Source organism: Mixophyes fleayi, chromosome 1, assembly GCF_038048845.1.
Source record: "Mixophyes fleayi isolate aMixFle1 chromosome 1, aMixFle1.hap1, whole genome shotgun sequence".
Taxonomy (NCBI): Eukaryota; Metazoa; Chordata; class Amphibia; order Anura; family Limnodynastidae; genus Mixophyes; species Mixophyes fleayi.
The window spans coordinates 295,471,954-295,490,911 of record NC_134402.1 but is presented as its reverse complement, the minus strand read 5'-3'; the positions used below and the strand labels follow the sequence as shown (position 1 = coordinate 295,490,911).

General features: G+C 42.3%; 1 protein-coding gene across 4 annotated transcripts in view; it reads right to left on the bottom strand.

Annotated features, from left to right (window-relative positions):
- Nucleotides 1-18,422, bottom strand: part of NAA35 (N-alpha-acetyltransferase 35, NatC auxiliary subunit) — a 53,413-nt gene extending 34,991 nt beyond the window's left edge. The window contains exons 1-12 of one of the 4 annotated variants that reach the window (XM_075211066.1): nt 18,265-18,422; nt 17,218-17,352; nt 15,312-15,345; nt 15,072-15,186; nt 13,362-13,436; nt 11,559-11,726; nt 11,413-11,479; nt 11,286-11,329; nt 10,764-10,814; nt 10,341-10,424; nt 10,148-10,262; nt 8,631-8,809 (exon numbers count right to left, since the gene is read on the bottom strand). In XM_075211066.1, the coding sequence (XP_075067167.1) occupies nt 8,631-8,809; nt 10,148-10,262; nt 10,341-10,424; nt 10,764-10,814; nt 11,286-11,329; nt 11,413-11,479; nt 11,559-11,726; nt 13,362-13,436; nt 15,072-15,186; nt 15,312-15,345; nt 17,218-17,341 (1,056 nt within the window). In that variant the 5' untranslated portion in view covers nt 17,342-17,352; nt 18,265-18,422. The remainder of the gene's footprint in view (nt 1-8,630; nt 8,810-10,147; nt 10,263-10,340; nt 10,425-10,763; nt 10,815-11,285; nt 11,330-11,412; nt 11,480-11,558; nt 11,727-13,361; nt 13,437-15,071; nt 15,187-15,311; nt 15,346-17,217; nt 17,353-18,264) is intronic. The other 3 variants (XM_075211065.1, XM_075211069.1, XM_075211067.1) reach the window with 3 other exon arrangements.
- Nucleotides 18,423-18,958: the final 536 nt, after the last annotated feature.

The following is an 18,958-nucleotide window of genomic DNA, read 5'->3' as shown; positions in this document are numbered from 1 at the left end:
TGCTCAGAGGAACGTACAATCTAAGGGGAGGGGTGGACAGACAAAGAAACGCAGGGGAGAGAGGGAGAGTAGAGGGACGAAGGCAGGGAAGGGGAAAGAAGGGGGAGAGGCAGAGGATAAGGTAGGTAGTTAAGTGGGAGACTGGAAGGCTTTAAGAAAAAGGTGGGTTTTTAAAGCCCGTTTGAAACTGGGCAGGTTAGGGGAAGTCCTGATGGAGGGAGGGAGCTTGTTCCAGTGGAGGGGGCAGCGCGGGCAAAGTCTTGGATACACGCGTGGGAGGAGGTGATCAGGGGGGAAGATAGGCAACGGTCATTGGCAGATCGGAGAGGGCGGGATGGAGCGTGAATAGATAGGAGTGTGGAGAAGTAGGGTGCAGTGGCGTTGGCGAGGGCCTTGTATGTAAGAGTGAGGAGCTGAACAGAATTCTGTAGGGGAAGGGGAGCCAGTGGAGGGATTGGTAGAGGGGGGAGACAGAAGAGGAGCGGCGAGAAAGGAAGATAAGCCTAGCGGCTGCGTTAAGTACAGATCAAAGGGGAGCGAGATGAGAGAGGGGGAGGCCAGTAAGGAGGAGGTTGCAGTAGTCCAAGCGGGAGATGATCAGAGAGTGAATAAGGCATTTGGTGGCATCTTGGTAAAGGAAGGGCCGGATGCGAGCGATGTTACGCAGCTGGAAGCGGCAGGATTTAGCAAGAGAGAGGATGTGGGGGCCAAAGGAGAGAGAGGAGTCGAGGATGACACCAAGGCAGCGAAGTTGGGGGACAGAGGAGATAGAGGAGTTGTCGACAATGATGGAGAGGTCGGCAGGGGATGAGGTATGAGGGGGAGGAAAAACTATCAGCTCGGTTTTGGCGAGGTTGAGTTTGAGGAATCGAGAGGACATCCAGGAGGAGATGGCAGAGAGGCAGGCGGACACCCTAGAGAGGAGGGAGGGAGAGAGATCAGGAGAGGAGAGGTATAGTTGAGTGTCGTCAGCGTAAAGGTGGTAGTTGAAGCCGAAGGAGCTGATGAGTTCACCCAGGGAGGAGGTGTATAGAGAGAAGAGTAAGGGGCCCAGAACAGAGCCCTGGGGGACCCCGACTGGAAGGGTGGACGGGGGGGAGAGAATCAGTGGTGGTGACAGAGAAGTATCGGTCAGTGAGGTAAGAGGTGAACCAGGACAGGACAGGGCCAGAGAGGCCGAAAGACTGGAGGGTGTGGAGGAGGAGGGGGTGGTCAATGGTGTTGAAGGCTGCAGAGAGGTCAAGGAGGATGAGAAGGGAGAAGTGGCCCCTGGCTTTAGCAGAGAGGAGGTCATTGGTGACTTTGGCCAGGGCAGTTTCAGTGTAATGAAGGGGGCGGAAACCAGACTGGAGAGGATCAAGGAGGGAGTGTTCAGAAAGGTAGGAGGTGAGACGGCTGCAGACGAGCCTCTCAAGAATTTTGGAGGCAAAGGGGAGAAGAGATATGGGGCGATAGTTCGAGAGAGAAGTGGGGTCGAGATTAGGCTTCTTAAGAATGGGGGATACGAGAGCATGTTTGAAGGAGGAGGGGAAGATGCCGGAGGAGAGGGAGAGATTAAAGAGGTGAGCGAGGTGGGAGCAGGTGGTGGGGGAAAGGAAGCGAAGAAGGTGGGAGGGGATGGAATCCAGGGAACAGGTAGTAGGGGGGAGGAAGAAATGAGAGAGTGGACTTCCTCGCCCGTGGTGGGGCGGAAGGAGTGGAGGGGAAGGTGTTTAGGGGGGGAGGACGGAAGTGTGGGAGGGGTAGAAGAGAGAGTGGAGGAGGAGATTTCAAGTCGGATGGCCTCGATTTTAGAGGAGAAGAAGGAGGCGAAGTCGGAGGCAGTCAGGGAGGAGGGGGGGGAGGGGGCCAGGAGAGTGCTGAAGGTTGCGAAGAGGCGGCAGGGGTTAGAGGACTGGGAAGAGATGAGGGATTTGAAGAAAGATTGTTTGGCGAGAGAGAGGGCAGAGCTGTAGGATGAAAGGATGAATTTAAAGTGGAGGAAGTCAGTCAGGGAGTGAGATTTTCTCCAGTGACGTTCGGCGGTACGGGAGCATTTTTGGAGAAAGCGGGTAAATTTGGAGTGCCAGGGTTGGGGTTTAGAGCAGCGGGGGTGGACGGAGTGGGCAGGGGCGACTGCATCCAGAGCGGAGGTGAGGGTTTGATTGTAGAGGGAGACCTCCTGGTTGGGGCAGGCCTGGGAGGAAAGGGGAGAGAGAAGGGTATCGAGAGAGGAGGACAGAGAGACAGGGTCGAGAGCGTCGAGGTTGCGTATGGACAGAGTAGGTTTGGGCAGAGGGAGGGGAGCAGGAGAAGAGGAGAGGGAGAAGGAGAGGAGATGGTGGTCGGATAGAGGAAAGGGAGAGATGGAGAAGTCAGAGAGATTACAAAGGTAGGAGAAGACAAGATCAAGAGAGTTACCAAGGCAGTGGGTAGAGGAGGAGGTCCATTGGGTAAGACCAAGGGAGGAAGAGAGGGTGAGCAGTTTGCTGGCAGCAGGATCGGTGGGGTTGTCGATGGGGAAGTTAAAGTCACCGAGAATGATTGAGGGGAGGTCGGAGGAGAGGTGGTGAGGAAGCCAGGCAGCAAAGTTGTCAAGGAAGAGGGAGGTGGGTCCTGGGGGGCGGTAGATGACAGTGACGCGGAGGTGGATGGGGTAGAAGAGGCGGATGGAGTGGGCTTCAAAGGAGGAGAAGGAGAGGGAGGGTTCAGGAGGAATGACACGAAAAGTACAGGTGGAGGAAAGGAGGAGGCCCACTCCACCGCCTGGGCGGGCACCAGGCCTGGCGGAGTGGGTGAAGGAGAGGCCGCCATAGGAGAGGGCAGCGGGGGAGGCAGTGTCAGAGTCGGAGAGCCAGGTTTCAGTAATGGCAAGAAGGTTAAAGGAGTTGGATAGAAAGAGGCCGTGGACAGCAGTCAGCTTGTTGCGGACGGATCTGGCATTCCAGAGGGCACAGGAGAAAGGGAGAGAGGAGAGTGGGGAGATGGGGATAAGGTTAGCAAGATGAGCAGCGCGCGGGGGAGGGCAGGGAGGAACGGGAGAGGTAGGGCGAGGGGAGAGTATGGGTATGGAGTGAGAGCGGGAGGCATAGTAGGAAGAGAGAGTAACAGAACAGTGAGATAATGGGGACAGTGAAAACAGGTAAGAACAATGGCAGGAAGACAATGACAAGGTGGAAGACAATAACGAGATTAGGGTGTGGAAGGCATGGAGCAATAGTGCAATGAGATAATAAGGACAATGAAGACAGGTAATAAAATTAACAGGTAAAAAGTAATTACTGGTAAATATGGAGTCAGGAAAACAAAATAATGGCATATAAAATCATAGGATAGTAATAGGTAAAAAGTAGTTACAGGTAAATATAAAATCAGGAAAACAAAATAATGGCAGATAAGTTAATAGCAGGTAAAAAATAATCACAGATAAGGATAGTTACAGGTAAAATAGACCAGGTACCAGTCGACTCTACGGTGCAGGCAAAGGTGTAGATCCAAGGGAATGAAGCAGGGTCACGGTGAGAAGGACGGTTCAGTGGAGCAAAGTAGTAAGAAGAACCTAGAGTTGCTTGGGAGCAGGACGAAGACGAGATCCAAGTTGAGGGGGAGAGGCAGAGACACAGTTCCAGGGAGCTGAGGGGGGGAAGGAGAGTCTCAGTTCCAGGGAGCTGAGAGGGGGAGGCAGAGGCACAGTTCCAGGGGGCTCAGGCAGAGTTCAGGGAGTTTCAGATCCAGGGAGAAGGTTGTGGAGAGTTAGGGGGCTTCAAGAGAGGAGCAGGGCATCAGATGAGATGATGGGGAGCAGGAGCATGGAGGAGGCATCAGTGGGAGACACGAGAGGAGCCATAGCAGGAGATTGGTGGATGTCAGCAGAGGAGAGCAGGCAGGATCGACGTAGGTCAGGAGCACCGCGGTGACCCGGGCGTGGGTGATGGGATGAACGGCACTCGAGAGCGGGGATACCGACCGGAAGTAGGCCTCGCGGATGTGCATGCCAGGCATCGGGACTGAGGCTGGAGCAAAGAGGTAGTGCAGTGGAGGCAGCAGAGTCGAGTAACCGTTGGATGCAGGAGAACCTGTGGAGGCGGCTGGGCCGAGGATCCAGGAGAACCAGGTCGGTAGGATCAGAGGAGGCCACTGGGCTGGAGTCGGGGACCCAAAGCAGAAGACACCACTGAAGAGAAGATCCGCGATGAGGAGATCCAGGAGGGAGCGGTGGAAGCAGCTGGGCCAGGGCCGGACGGTGAGCCAGGTAGGAGCAGCAGGCCGGAGCCGGGGGCTCGACTTGGAGGCACCGCGGGAGGCAGCCGTTCATACATATGTCAAATCCCAGAAGTGATCCATCTAGTGATAGTCTGATTGGACGCAGTCCAACCATAGAGATTTAAAAGATCAGTCTTCCTACAGTCTACTGTTCTTCTGACGTATTTTCAATGCCCTAACAACTGCCAATGAATGAGAAGATCCTCCTTCCTCAATAAACTGACTGTCCCAATGTAGGAATGAATCATAATTTCCAGATTTAAAAGAAACCTAGATAAAACCTTAGACTGAAAAGCAGGTTCGAATAGAGAATGGCACTAGCCACATGTAAAACCAGACAAGTACAATAGAAAACTGGCCAATCTGCAGACCCTATAATAATTCTTGTCTCTGAGCCGGTCAGAAAACTTCTTAAGAATTATGGCTTCAACTGCCTCACTGCTAAAACTAGACAACCTAAACACTGAGGTAAAACAGCCATGTATTAACAAATCCTTTCTTAGAGGAAAACACCACAATGGACTTAGCAACATCTTGAGAATATATGCGTGCCATGAGCATCTTAGTCAAACTGGTGCCACCAACAGCACAAGTACCCATTATCTTGATTCATTTGAGAACAAGCGGCAGCATCGCCACCAGAAAAAACAGATAAATCAGGTGAAAATCCCATTGGACTATCATGGCGTCAAAAAGATGCCTGTGGGTCCCTGATCCTTGAGCAGAAATCCACTAGCTTGTCGATGTCTGGTTGACCTCATCTGCCCAAAATCTACTGGAAGATATCTGGTTTGTACCACTTTCCTGTGTGCACAATGTGCCTACTGAGATAACCTGGCCTCCCAGTTTTCCATCCCGGTATAAAAACTGCTGATATTACCGGAATATTTTGTTCCACCCAGCATATGATCTAGCCGGTCAACTTCATTGCAAGGGACCTCTTAGTGCCTCCCTGGTAGCCACTATGTTGACATTCTTTGGCTGAATTTGTATGGGTTTTTTTCTGCAAGAGAAGTTGTCCCCGAACTAGAGTGGTTAGCTCTGCACTTAACTCTAGGACATTACTCGGAAGTGATCTCTGCTGAGCACCACAGTCTCTGAATCAAGCGATGAAGAATGATCACCCACAGCCCCGAAGACTGGCGTCCATCATCACAATTGTCCAGTTAAATCAGGGAAAAGGTCGAGACCATCTTGCCAAGGACCATGCAGAACGGAACTGATGCCTGTCTGCAAACCAAGTCGCTACCTCTGCCTTAATCAAGAAAATGTCCAGGTAAGGGATATTCATCATGAATCTGTGAACACTCACGGGGCTGTTGCCAGACTAAAGGGCAGGGCTCGAAACTGAAAGGTGAGATCGAACTGCAAATCTAAGACTACAAGGGTGACCCACCCAGATTGGGTCATGCAAGTAAGCATTCTTGATGTCCATGTACACCATGAACTCATCCCGTTCAATATGTGATGCAGACAACCTGTCTGAGGGTTTGACCATTAGTTTCTTAATGGACCAGGCCTGTTTTCCTCCATGAAAGGAAGTGGACTACTTTTAACTTGTGGAAAGAAAGGACCAAAACAGAAAGCTCCTTGCCTTAGGAAAATTTACAATCAGAAACGAACTATTCCCGCCCGTTGTCTGGATAATCATCTTATCCTAAAAAGAAATCACTCGAAAAAGGCATTGACTTCAGTCTTTAGACTCTGAATCAGCATTTCAAGCCACAGAATATGACTAAACCAATCAGTTAGTGTATCTACCTCTGATGCCTGCTCCTCTCCCAATAACTGTTGGGTTTTCACAAGGCTTTTTATTTTGCCCTTTACTTTTTTCACTGTACACCTCTTTGCTTGGGGAAGAAATACACAAATTCGACCTCCAGTACCATCTCTACACTGGAGACACCCAAACGTATATCTCTCCCCTAACCTCTCCCTTCTGCATTATCTTGTGTAACTCCACATGGATAAGCTATATATATGCTGCCTTTGGAGTTACACTTGCCTCCGCCCTCCGCTTTATTCCTCACACCATCTCTCCCACAGTTCTGTCAATGTTTTGAAGGTGGCATCAACAGAACACGCCTTTTTCTTATGCAGCATGCTACCAAAACGGTTATACATTCTCCCAACAACTACCGTCTTGACTACTACAACCTCCTGCTATCTGGCATTCCCTTCCACCATGTACCCCATTGCAATCCAACCTAAAAGCTGCTGAAACACTCTTCCTCTCTAACCTCTCCATATCTGCAACACCACTTTGCAAACCCCTACACTGGTTCCCCGTGTCCTCCAGAATCCAATTCAAAATACTCAACCTTATCTACAAAGACCTCAACACCACCACCCTTCATACATTTCAAATCTCATATGAAAATACTCTCCTTCTGATGCTCTTAGATCTACCTCTGATTTGTGCCTCGTCTCTGGTAACCACCTCTCAACTCCCACCTACAAGACTTCTTCTATGCTGTTACCTACGTATAGAATTCCCTACCACCCCCAATCAGGCTTTGCCACAGACTTCAAAGCCTTAGATGCTCTCTGAAAACCTGTTTATTTGAACTTACCTTACCCCCCACTGATACTACCCAAACAAATCTCTTCCACTGAGAATGTAAGTTCTCTCATGATCAGGGCCCTCTCTACCCTTTGTTTTCATGTTTGCATTTATTGTTATCTATCTATATCTCCGTATTATGTACGTACTGTTTAACTACTGTACAGTGCTGTGGTGGCTTACAATTCTTTGATAATTTTATCAGGTATTGTCTCGGCTGAATCCACACTGTTCTGGATATGTAGTACATGTCTCGCTGCCCGCACAAATTTATCCACCCCAGTCTGTCTTAGAGATTCCTCATCAATACATAAGGAATCCTCAATTTCTTAGTGACTCTTCTTGGGATGCGTACAGAGTAAGACCCACCCCATGACAGAACTCTGCTGCTTCAAGGACCTGGTCTCTGAAGAGTCCTTCAAAATACTCTCTAAAGGGCAGGAAACCTTAACCAGACTTCGCCCCAAGTTAGCCAGAGCTTGCTCCAAAACCTCATCAAGTGGTTTTGCTGAGGGACCAGATAACCCTGGCTAAGGGCACTGAAATAGTGTAATTTGCTGAAACTTCAGCAAAAGAGCTGGAGGGATGAATCCCTGTCGCTTGAGGATATGCAGTGAGTTGTTTAAACTCAGAAATAAACGGAGCCAGGGATTTGGTCCGAGCTCGCTATGCCAGGTTAGTGGCAGAAACCACAGACGTGTGGCAAGTGGCTGTCAACACAGCATTATGCATATAAGGAATCTGTCAGGCTGCCCATTAGGCAACCTAGCCGAGCATTTCACACAAGTATGAAAAGTTACTAATGAAACACCTCCAGGGTTTGATCTGGAATTACTCCACTTCTCCAAAATGACAGTTAGAGAACAGAAGAGGCAGATACAAAATACACAGTAAAGGTAAAGAACCAAGTAGGTAGCAGACACAGAACTCATAAACATAACAGTGAATATCAGACCCAGTCAGAAGAAAAAAGCAAAAAAAAAGCCCATCCCTCGAATACTTCCCTGTAGCTGGGATACGGAAAATGTATAGTCAGTGCAGAACAAAAAAAGTGTGTCTGTGTTTTACTGATGCCCAGGATTGTGCCATCCCCAGGGTCCAGCACAAAATTGGCCTGCTAAGGATGGGCCCCCTCCCAGCTTACTAATGCCCAGTGTGGGGCATCTTTTCACCCAAATCACCCCCTGTGAAGGTGGAGAAGGGGCTCGCCCCCCAAAACACAGTGCCTTGTTGGGAGCTTGATGGGGCAGGAGTAGATACCAGTAATGGCAGCTCCCATGGCCCGCTCAGGTTTGCAGACAGCTCAGAGATGCTGTTTGCTTTTAAGTGACTGTCGCAGCTGTAAATTCAAAAGAAACCCAGCTGCAAATTTAAAATGAATAATAAAAATACAGGCTGCTGAAACAGCTCAACAAAAAAGGCAACTTGAAAGCAAACAGAGTTCCCTGCATGATGGTGATAGAGAAGAGGGAGGAGCATAAACAGGCTGATTCTATTTAATGTGCCAAAGCCCTAATGGAGGCTATATTTTCCCATGGTTCACTGTCCTCCAAGAGGATGCAAGAGAAATATGGGCTCACATTTAGTCATATCTACATATCTCAGTTCAGAAGAAAAGCATATAAAAGGCTTCTTCTCTTAAATATCTTATCTAACAAGCAGCAATTAAATTCATCAAGAAGAGACATGATTAACTAGAAAGAAAGCATTTATTTTATCAGAACAAACGTTAACTAGTGCTAGGAACAGCATAGTAATATAGGATATACAAGCTTGTGTTTAACCTGATCCAAAAACTTTGGTCTGCGTTAAACTGTAAACTTACCAAAATACTGTGAAGGTTTGATAAGTTGACAACATCACACACAGTTTTTATCCGATCTATCAATTTATAAAAATAATTCACCATTTCTTCTTTCTTAATTATTTTTGCGTAACGAGGGAAAGTTGGAGGAAGCAGCCGCTGGTTGACCAAAGGCTCAAATCCCATCATAATTGGATGATCTAAAAAACCAAAAATTAAAAAGTGATTATATTCAAATAGATCTATATAAGCATATTATGTAACAGGGCACACAAAAATATTCCTGTAGCCATAAGTTTCAGATTGTCATTGCTACACAGTCACAATGATAGTCAAGATAAGCTGCCCGAGCCAAAACTTTGCTATGTAGTTTAAAGGAAGTAGCAAGACTGAAAAGTAATGCTCATGCAGTGATATTTCTTAAAACTGTTTAACTGCATCTGCTTCTCTTATATGCTATCTATTGAGCTGCAATTTCACTTTGATAAACAGAACAAACATAATATTTTTTCCTGAATTATGTCAAAAACTGTGCAGTGAATGTTTCTGAGATTTGTCAAAAATTAATCTAGAAAGATATGCAGAAGACAACAAGCACCAGCTTTAGCCACATCCGCACACATTTGCAATTGACCATGGTATACCAATTGTGATGAAATCAATTGTAAACAGAAAAAAAACAAGTGTTTCCCAGCAGGACTTCTCTTTTAATTGTTCTTAGAGGTGCTGGAGGAGTGGTGCTGGAGGAGTGAGCTTTAAAATATTTTTTAGTTAGTGTTAACTGGCCCATCAAGTTTACAGAAACCCACCTCAGTCATTCCATTTTAAATCCCATTGGCAGTTTAAAAGTAAACAACGAATGAAAATGGACACCAATTTTGCTAGAGGGTAACCCTTGTACTTGTACCCTTCACGCATCATTCCCTCCATGCTTTTAGACAGCCTCAATGTTCAATACACTGCACAAAATGAAAGTGGGTACCTAGTTCATCTATCAGTATGTAAGACCTCGAGGCAGTGATGCAAGGAGAGTAAGGTATAGGATATAGGGCAGGGCTGGCCAACCTGTGGCTCTCTGAGTGATGTGAAACTACAAGTCCCAGCATGCTTTGTCAGATATTGGCTAGTTATGTACTGGCAAAGCATGCCGGGGATCGCAAGTTCAGAACACCTGGAGAGCCACAGGATGGCCAGGCCTGGTATAAGGTGTATAGTGGTACCCAGAGGGGGGACCTACCCTGTTCTACTAAAAGACTAGAATTTAAATTGTTGCAAACAAGAGTAAACTATTTATTGAAGTCTGTTCGTATGGATGTGTGAAGGACTTAAAAAATAAATATTATTATTATAATGAGGGAATATGAAGTGAGGGATTTTTTTTATATTTTTTGGATTAACCATAGCTGTTATGATGTTCCAGAAAAGACAAGACAATGTATTTGTTCCTTCTCTACCACATATTAAAAAAGCTCCACTTTAGTTTGCAGACTACAAACTTTAAACATAAATTGACATATGCATTCTTGACTAGTTCTCACCGCCTTTCGTGGTATCGTTCTGGGACTGAATGCCAAGTGGAAGGGAGTGGTGAATAGCTGAGAGGAGGTCAGATGCTTGGCTTATCAGCTTTGATGCTTCTAATACTGCACTTGTCTAGACAACAAGGAAAGACAGTTTACCTACATAATATTACACAGCCACATCTATTGATGGTTACAAAGCTCTCTTTACCTCTTTCTTGGTGAAAGCAATTAGAACAGTCAGCAAAACCCTGGTAAACTTCACTCTGCTAAATACTGCCAAGCACTGTTGGTGCTAAATAAAAAGGATAAGGATAATGTCAAGTAAAAGGATTAAATACATATGTATTTACACTTGAATTTATTTTTTAGAATTGAAAGAAAGGATGCATTTCTAAAAGCATTAGTATAACATATTTGCTGTAATGTTAACCTTGATTCACAGAGACAACTTTGTATCACACAATGTACTACTGGTGCCTCTACTCAACTTCTGTGCAGTCCTTTTGTAAGAGATTTTAAATACTAGGAGCATTATCAAAATCTACACTTAGGTACATCAAAGCAATTCCCTGAAAGTAAATTAATAGTTACACAATAGATAAATCTAAAGTAGAAAATCAAACTGTTCTACCTCAAGCTCTACTTCAGGATCTCTCGCCTCTCCCTGTCGACTCCTGGTGCTCTAAAACAAAATGTTGTAGTCAACTGTCAAACAACTTAGAATGTTAGACACGAACGTGCAGGTCTAATCCAAAATATTGGCTCAGAGTATTCCATGCTAACACACACACACACACATTATTATTTTCTATACATTTCATTTTTTTTTTTTTTATCTAAAATGCAAGTTGTTTTATCTAAAACATTTGTACATTCACAAAAACAATATTTAATGACATTTTCAGAACTTAAGACAAAGGTAGGGTTTGTTTGTGTGCGTGTGTGTGTCCATCCTAAACTTGCTAAACTCACAAAAAAACAGTCCTTTACCTGATCTACTCACATATGACATTAAATATCCGTGGAAAAAAAACAGCAATACTTCTTGCACTCGATAAGTTTCAAGTTACCTATACATAAATTATAACATATTTTCAAGAATTTGTTGGATGATGTCCAGGAATACTATAAAAAAAATGCATGTTGAAGATACCTTAACTCTTCTCTGCAAATCATCTTCAACATCTTTTAACATTCCTATAGAGACAATTGCAGAATTAATGCAGATGCATAAGAATAGATTGCATATATAGATATATATAGCTGAACATATAAATCACCTGTAACTCTGAGGTCTGTTACATTGTTAGCCATTTTAAAGCCGTATGTCATTGACTGGAAGTCCTCCTAGAGAGAAAAGTACAAATGATTTGTCATGTCCCTTTTCAGCATGTGCATGTGGCTCATTAGCTACTAAGTGACAAACCTCTTCAAATACAGCAGCTTTGTTCACTTTTTCTCTAGTAATATCACATATCTTGAGGATTCCTAGTGCAAACGCTTTCATGGCCGGGTCTTCTATGAAATCAGGATTATGTACATAAAGACAAGTGAAAACAGTCTGTGCTAGGGAGTGACCTTCTAACCAAGTAATCTAAAGAAAAAGGAAAAAAAATATATATTATACTTAAAAATACTCTCCATACCATATATGTTTATCACATCCCCTTTGTACAATAGGCATTACTGCAGTGTCCTCACCATCACCTATTTCCCAGGTGCTCCACCTGACTGTGCTTACTTGCCTCCCGGCTCTTGGAGCACAACAGAGTCCTATTATAGTAGAATAAACCATTGTTTATCCTGTTAGAACAGGCACTATGTGAGCACTACAGGCAGCAGTGTGCGTTAGACCACTGACCCCCAGTCTGACCAGTCCTGGCAGGTGTAGGCAAAAACCTCCAAAATTGTTCAATATTATTGCAAAGTACTACAACTGCCCCCACCCGGCTACTTCTTAATGCCACCCGACAGGCAACATTTTCTGGGGAAATACACTATACTCTATTTCATCCAATGATATGCTTTATGCACCAAGTAGAACAGTTTGTCATGCGGAATTTCACCGACAGCTGCTGCTCCCAAAACACGTGGCTCCCAGCTGTGACAGCACCCCGGCACAGTGTTCAACATAGAATGCTGTGTATGGGGAGTGATGTCCCCTCTTTTGCCTTCTCAGGAATCAGAGAACATATATCCAGAGTCTGTCAAGACTCAAGAGAAGCTCTCTATACTCTATGGCTCTAGTGTTAGAGAGTGCTCTTTAACATTAGCCTAGGGCTACAACACATGTGATTCTTAAAAAAGAAGCACATGTTAAAGAGAGATTTAAAGAACACTGAACATTATATATTTATATTATCTTTATATCTATATATATATATATACAAGTTAACCCGTGCATGATACTCATGCATTCTAGTCAAATCAAGCTACTTAAGGTCTTAAAAAAGTTCTTGTCATGCATTTGGACCTAGCCCAGGCCTCCTCAGGGGAAGAGCGTTAGTTCCCGACGCAAGCGGCCTTTTTAATGTGTGTTCATGAGGTAAAATTACCTCACAAAAATGAGTTTGACCCCTCAACCCTGTAAATTTAGCCTTTACTACCCCTCCCACGGGGGGAAGGGGGGATGATGGAAGTTAACTGACTTGACTATTCTAATTTTTTTGTCAAATAATGTCAGTATACCAAATTTCAGGTCAATTGGATGAGCCCTTTCTGAGAAAATAGTTTTTTCCACACACACACTAACGCACGCCTCTACACATGTGTGTTCATGAGGTAAAATTACCTCACGAAAATGAGTTTGAGCCCTACCAAATTTCAGCCCTTTTTGATTTTTTTTCCCACACACACTAAGAATTTAGTAGGTCAGTGTATAACTCTGCCCAGCAGGTGGCGCTGCAACTTGTTTTTTTTTTTTTTCACAGACAGACAGACGCCACTAAGCATTTATATATTATATATATATATATATATATATATATATATTATATATATATATATATATATGTCTCACTTACTACTTTTGGTGCCGGGCACACAGAGAGACAGTGACTTGTCCTGAGTCACAAGATGCCAGAACTGGGATATAAACCACATCTCTGGCTAATTCTCAATATTACTGTCATATTAATATCTAGTATGAAAAGTAGCTACCATTTAAAACCAATTGAAAGTTATTAATGTGTTTGCTAATATAAAAGTAAAAGGTGATTTGTATACTTACCAAACAACAAAAACAAGTATCCATGATTCCTATTAAATCTGGCCATGATAATTCTTTAATTTTAATGGTTCCATCCTTTGAAAAAAAAAAAAAAAAAAAGTCTTAGCAAAACAAAAGTAATATCTGACAATTGACAAAAGGCCCAAGGCAACTACATGTACATTACTTTAGAGATGCAGATTGGGAAGGTGTAACAAGTGAACCAAATATCATCAATGTTAGTACAGTTTTGTGTCATTCTGCCTCTACATGCCAACTCACTTCAATTACTAAAGACACAACAATCAATCTAAATTGCGTAAATAACTTTAAATAGACCTAAGGTTGATTTTCTCCCCTAAAGAATCTAAATAATTACTAGGCCAAAATGAAAAAAGAGAGTAACGCAAGTATATCTTCTCTAGAGTAAAATACCACCAGTTAACTATATTGACATATATGTTTAAAATGTATTACACAATACAATATCATTAAACGCATAAAACATATAAAATAAAATAAATTCACATGCCATTATATAGGACCAGTTCCATGATAATAAATTGCATTCAAAAAAGAAACACCTATAGTACACTTATAGGAAAAAATTATATCCAATGTCAATTATCTCTGAACGAACTTCTGGATTAATATAACGTTATATAAAATCAAAGTACCATTCACGCTTGCTGCAGATCACAATCACTTGGACATTCACTTAATCTGTGTGTCACTCTAAAAGAAGGAATTACCGTAAATCCATCTAACTCATGTAGTTCTATTAGCAGTTTCTATATTCCGCCCATTGGAACCGCATAAGAAGTCTTTTTATTCCAGTCTACTAAACATAAGCTTGTCCACAGTGATCTTACCCTCCTTTGGGCACAATACCAAACGGTACTCGTCTAGAGTGGTGATCAGATCCTCGTAACAATTGAAATTTCAGCATATCCCATACAGTAAAGCAGTTTAAGCTTATGGTTACTAGACTGTGGAATAAAAAGACTTATTATGCGGTTCCAATGGGCGGAATATAGAAACCGCTTATAGAACTACATGAGTCAGATGGATTGACGGTGATTCCTTCTTTTAAAGTGACACACAGATTAAGTTGATATCCAAGTGATTGTGATCTGCAGCAAGTGTGAATGGTACTTCGATTTTATATAACGTTATATTAATTCAGAAGTTCGTTCAGAGATAATTGACATTGGATATAATTTTTTCCTATAAGTGCACTACAGGTGTTCCTTTTTCGAATGCAACTTATCTATATGTTTTATGCGTTTAATGATATTGTATTGTGTAATAAATTTTAAACATATATGTCAATATAGCTTTCTAGTGGTATTTTACTCTAGAGGATATACTTGCGCTTCTCTCTTTTTTTCATTTTGTTTTCAATTAATAAAGTTGAATCACAACAACTTCTGTTGAGCAGCTGCGTATATCCCCTGTGAAGTGTAGAAACAGTGGTTTTGTTTACAGCGTATATATTTAATTTTAATTAGTTATTCTTTATTCCTCTGTGATTGAGGATTTAATAATAAATAGCGCTTGGTTATATCCCTATTGCCTATAAGGTTAAAGTATTACAATTATTAGGCCAAGTTGCCCTGCATTGTGTTGTCCTAAGTAACAGGTGCTATATACTTTGGCAATAGAAAGCAGAATAAGTGATGTGTGCAATATTTGCAGCATTTATATGGTTCTGAGATAGTAAGAACCAACCTTTATTGCTTGCTCAAAATTCAAAACCTTCCGATTAACTTGATTCCCAATCATGCCAGCATCCATTTTAGGGTCCATCATTTCAATGGCTGACATGGCTTCAAACAGGCCAAAGCTGAAAGGCAACAACGAAAGTAACACTAAAAAATGAGGATTACGTGCAAAACTTAATTTCACATCAAGTAAAAGTTGACAGGACAAAGACAATGAATATATGAAGGTATCATGTACAATACTCACAGTTTGTCATGTAGCAGCTCTCCCAGTTTCAACTCTGCAATAGACACATGACATTAAATGCTACCACCTTCTTACACATAGTTCTGCACCATTAGAACTGTCAAAAAAGATGCATTAAAGAGGTTCTAAATAGTGTTTCATCCCCAATAACAAAGCTATACATCAAGAAAATAAGTTTTTAAACTTTAGTGATGAAACAGTAAAAAAAACAAAAAAAAAAAACTTAGTTATTAAAAGACATAATGCAAGTATCAATCCAAAAAAATCCATGAGGAAGGCTTTACTAATCTAAGCTGAAACACATTGGATATAGAACACATGATCTATCAGCACTTAAAGAACCAGAGACACCAGCTTTCATCTCCTGACTGTGACTGCTCGCTCATATTACAGCCTCCACTATCTTTAGTGGAATCAGCTATAAACTTGTAAGCTAATACAATCAGGCAATAGAATGAATGGACTATGACATTAATGTCAACTATTCAAGCTAATATGTGAACTTTATTTCCATTTGAAATATGACACTTTGACTTAATAATACAGAGTCTTTTAAATAGTGTTTTAAACAAGATTATTAAATTTAATTTTAACACAAACATTGCCTGAGCAGTATATTAAGCATAATTTTGCATACACGGTCTCAAAGAAAAATCCTTAAGAGGAGATAGCGGCAACCACTACCATTATTCCAGTCTGAGTACAATTTCTTGTCGTATGAAAATCAACATCAATTTGGGTAAGTTCTCATCCTAATTATTTTCACATTTTGGTAAATTTGAGGTATATGCTACAGGATAAAATGGGATTACAACACAATCATTCCCCAATATAATAAGAATAATTACTTTGAAATTGACATTAGGATTAATCATTTCTTTTGTTTTTGGACATAGAGACTAATCGTCAGGATATCCTGGACATTAATAACGTTTCTTAAGATAAAAAAAATAAATAGTGCATCTTATGGACATTTCTATATCTGTAGAGGAATTACAATTGTGTGTATTTCAATAGTTAGTAACTAATATAGGTGTAGCGCTGATTACACGTTGCAGTAAATACATACTAAGCTTAGGTTGAATTTGTCTAATAGAAATATTACAACATAAATAATAACATTAATGTTGTCGTGCTTCCAGCATCTTATAAATAGGCAATACAAAATAGAGTGCTGGTGTTTTTGTCATATAATGCTCTCCCCATGACTATACTTCTTGTTTCAAGAATACGTGATAATCTCCCTGCCCTAAAATAGATTGGCGGGTGTACACCAACAGTATAGTATATTGTCAGAAGAACCAAAAATGACAGAGAGCTGACAAAGAGAACGCACAGTAAAATACATTTTTTCATTGTCTTTATAAAGAATACAATACATAGTGTAGCAAATGTATTCATCTGAACTAGGCATTATTAAAAGTAAATTCATTTTTAGGGCAGTACAGTGGCTTAGTGATTAGCACTTCTGCCTCACGGCACTGGGGTCATAAGTTTGATTCCCGACCATGGCCTTAGCTAAAACATACCAGTAGGTTAATTGGCTGCTATTAAATTGATGTGTGTGCGTGTGTGTTCGGGAATTTAGACTGTAAGCCCCAATAGGGCAGGGACTGATGTGAGTGAATTCTCTGTACAGTGCTGTGGAATTAGTGCGGCTATATAAATAGCTGATGATGATGATGATTTTTAGGTGAGAGTACTTGTAAAGTACCATGATCACATCCCAAGGCACATTTATTGAATGTTAAACAGAAATACGTTAAAATATCAATAAGATGGAAAAGTCCCTGATGCTCACATTAAGGTATTACTATACTAAATATTTGTGCTATTTTTGTTACACAAAAATAAAAATGTGTCCCATTCTGGATAAATTGTATTTCATCCCTATAGACATAATTACCGCTACAAGCATCTCGGAATTCCTGAGTTATGTCTATCCAGTTGGCATTGCTTTTCCCCATCTTGTCCTGCATTGAAAGTTCCCACCCAGAATCATCATCTTCCATGGAAGCTTTCATCACCATGACACCGATCACTGAGAGAATACACAGAAGACAAAATTAGCCGCTGCTCATATCAACCTATATTGTTTGTTACCAAGATACATAAATCAAATAACAAAGATGCAATGACAAATGTGGAAGAATGGGTACATGAGCAAACATGTAATTACCAGTGTCCTATTGAGGCTCTGACCTAGAGCAGAGTTTTCAGCAACAATGTCTGTGACAATCACCAATTACAATGTCAAAAATAAAATGAGGGCTTAGGCACAATGGAATGGGCAGGGTTTGTTCATTCATTCACAAATGCCTAGCATACAAAACATGTTTTAGTTCTGGAGGGACAGATATTGAATGGCTACCAAAAAGTATAAGAATCAATTGTTCATGTCCGCTTACATTAACATGTGTACTAGAGTAAGATCACTATGTACTGTAAAATACAGTGTATATTTTAAAGATGTATTAATAATAAATAGGGATTTTACTGCTCCACAGTAAAACCTGATCACCACTGCTTCTCAGGATTATTGTATGTGACAAACTGGGCTAGTGTTCTTCACAGATCTGCAATTAAACTGAAGGCCCCCAGATAGTGACGGTGATTTATTTGTGACAAATCAAGTAGGATCGGCTCAGATCTCCTGTATATCATCCATATCACCTAGGAATCACACTAATCACTACAACAATGTAACAATATGATATTCTTATAGCTATCTGTGGACATTTTATGCTACATAACACAAGGAGGAGGACCTGCAATCGAATAATAAACAAAGTAATGTATTCTGTGTTTTAGGGATACAGTGTGGACTAGATCACAGGTTTGTATCTCAGAATGTGTCTCTATGAGGAGGTGCTTTACACTGTATACAGCTAAGTGTCAGTCTGTATGAGACGTCACTTGTTGCCCCCTCTCCGCCCTGCTGCTGTATACCCACCCACCTCCGTCCTGCAATCTTCTTCCCAATGCCCAGGTACCCGGTCACCTCTTCCACTAGTCCCCACAGCACACTGTGTCCGCGTTACGCCGCACCGGGAGGCAGCGTGATGACGTCAGGAGCCACCGACATCATCACACGGCGCCCCAGTGTGTGCACCTACACACGGCCATGACGAACACATAGAGATAGTTGCACGTAGGGGAGGGGATAGTAATACGCTTGTTATCAGTACCGACATACAGCAATGAAACAGGGAAAATAATCTGATACTAGTCAGTATAATACACCGCGAGATTTGGTCTTCTCGCGATGCTGCCATGTGTCTGTAGGGTGATGCTGACTTGCCAGTTAGTGACGTCAGATCAGGTGCACCTTCTGCAAACAAGCTTAATGACAACTACGGTTCAGTGCAGATATGAAACTTTAGGGAGCTTCTAAATGCGCTATGAACAATATTAGTTTACACATTCAGTAATGTGTTTACTTTTTGTACATTTATGCTAGATGACCACTGTCCTATCATCATTTTTCATCACATTTATTTATATAGCGCCACTGATTCTGCAGCGTTGTACAGAGAACTCGCTCACATCACTCCCTGCCCCATTGGAGTTTACAGTGTAATTCCATAACACACATACGTACTCAGACAGACAGAGACTAGGGTCAATTTTGTTAGCCGCCAATTAAC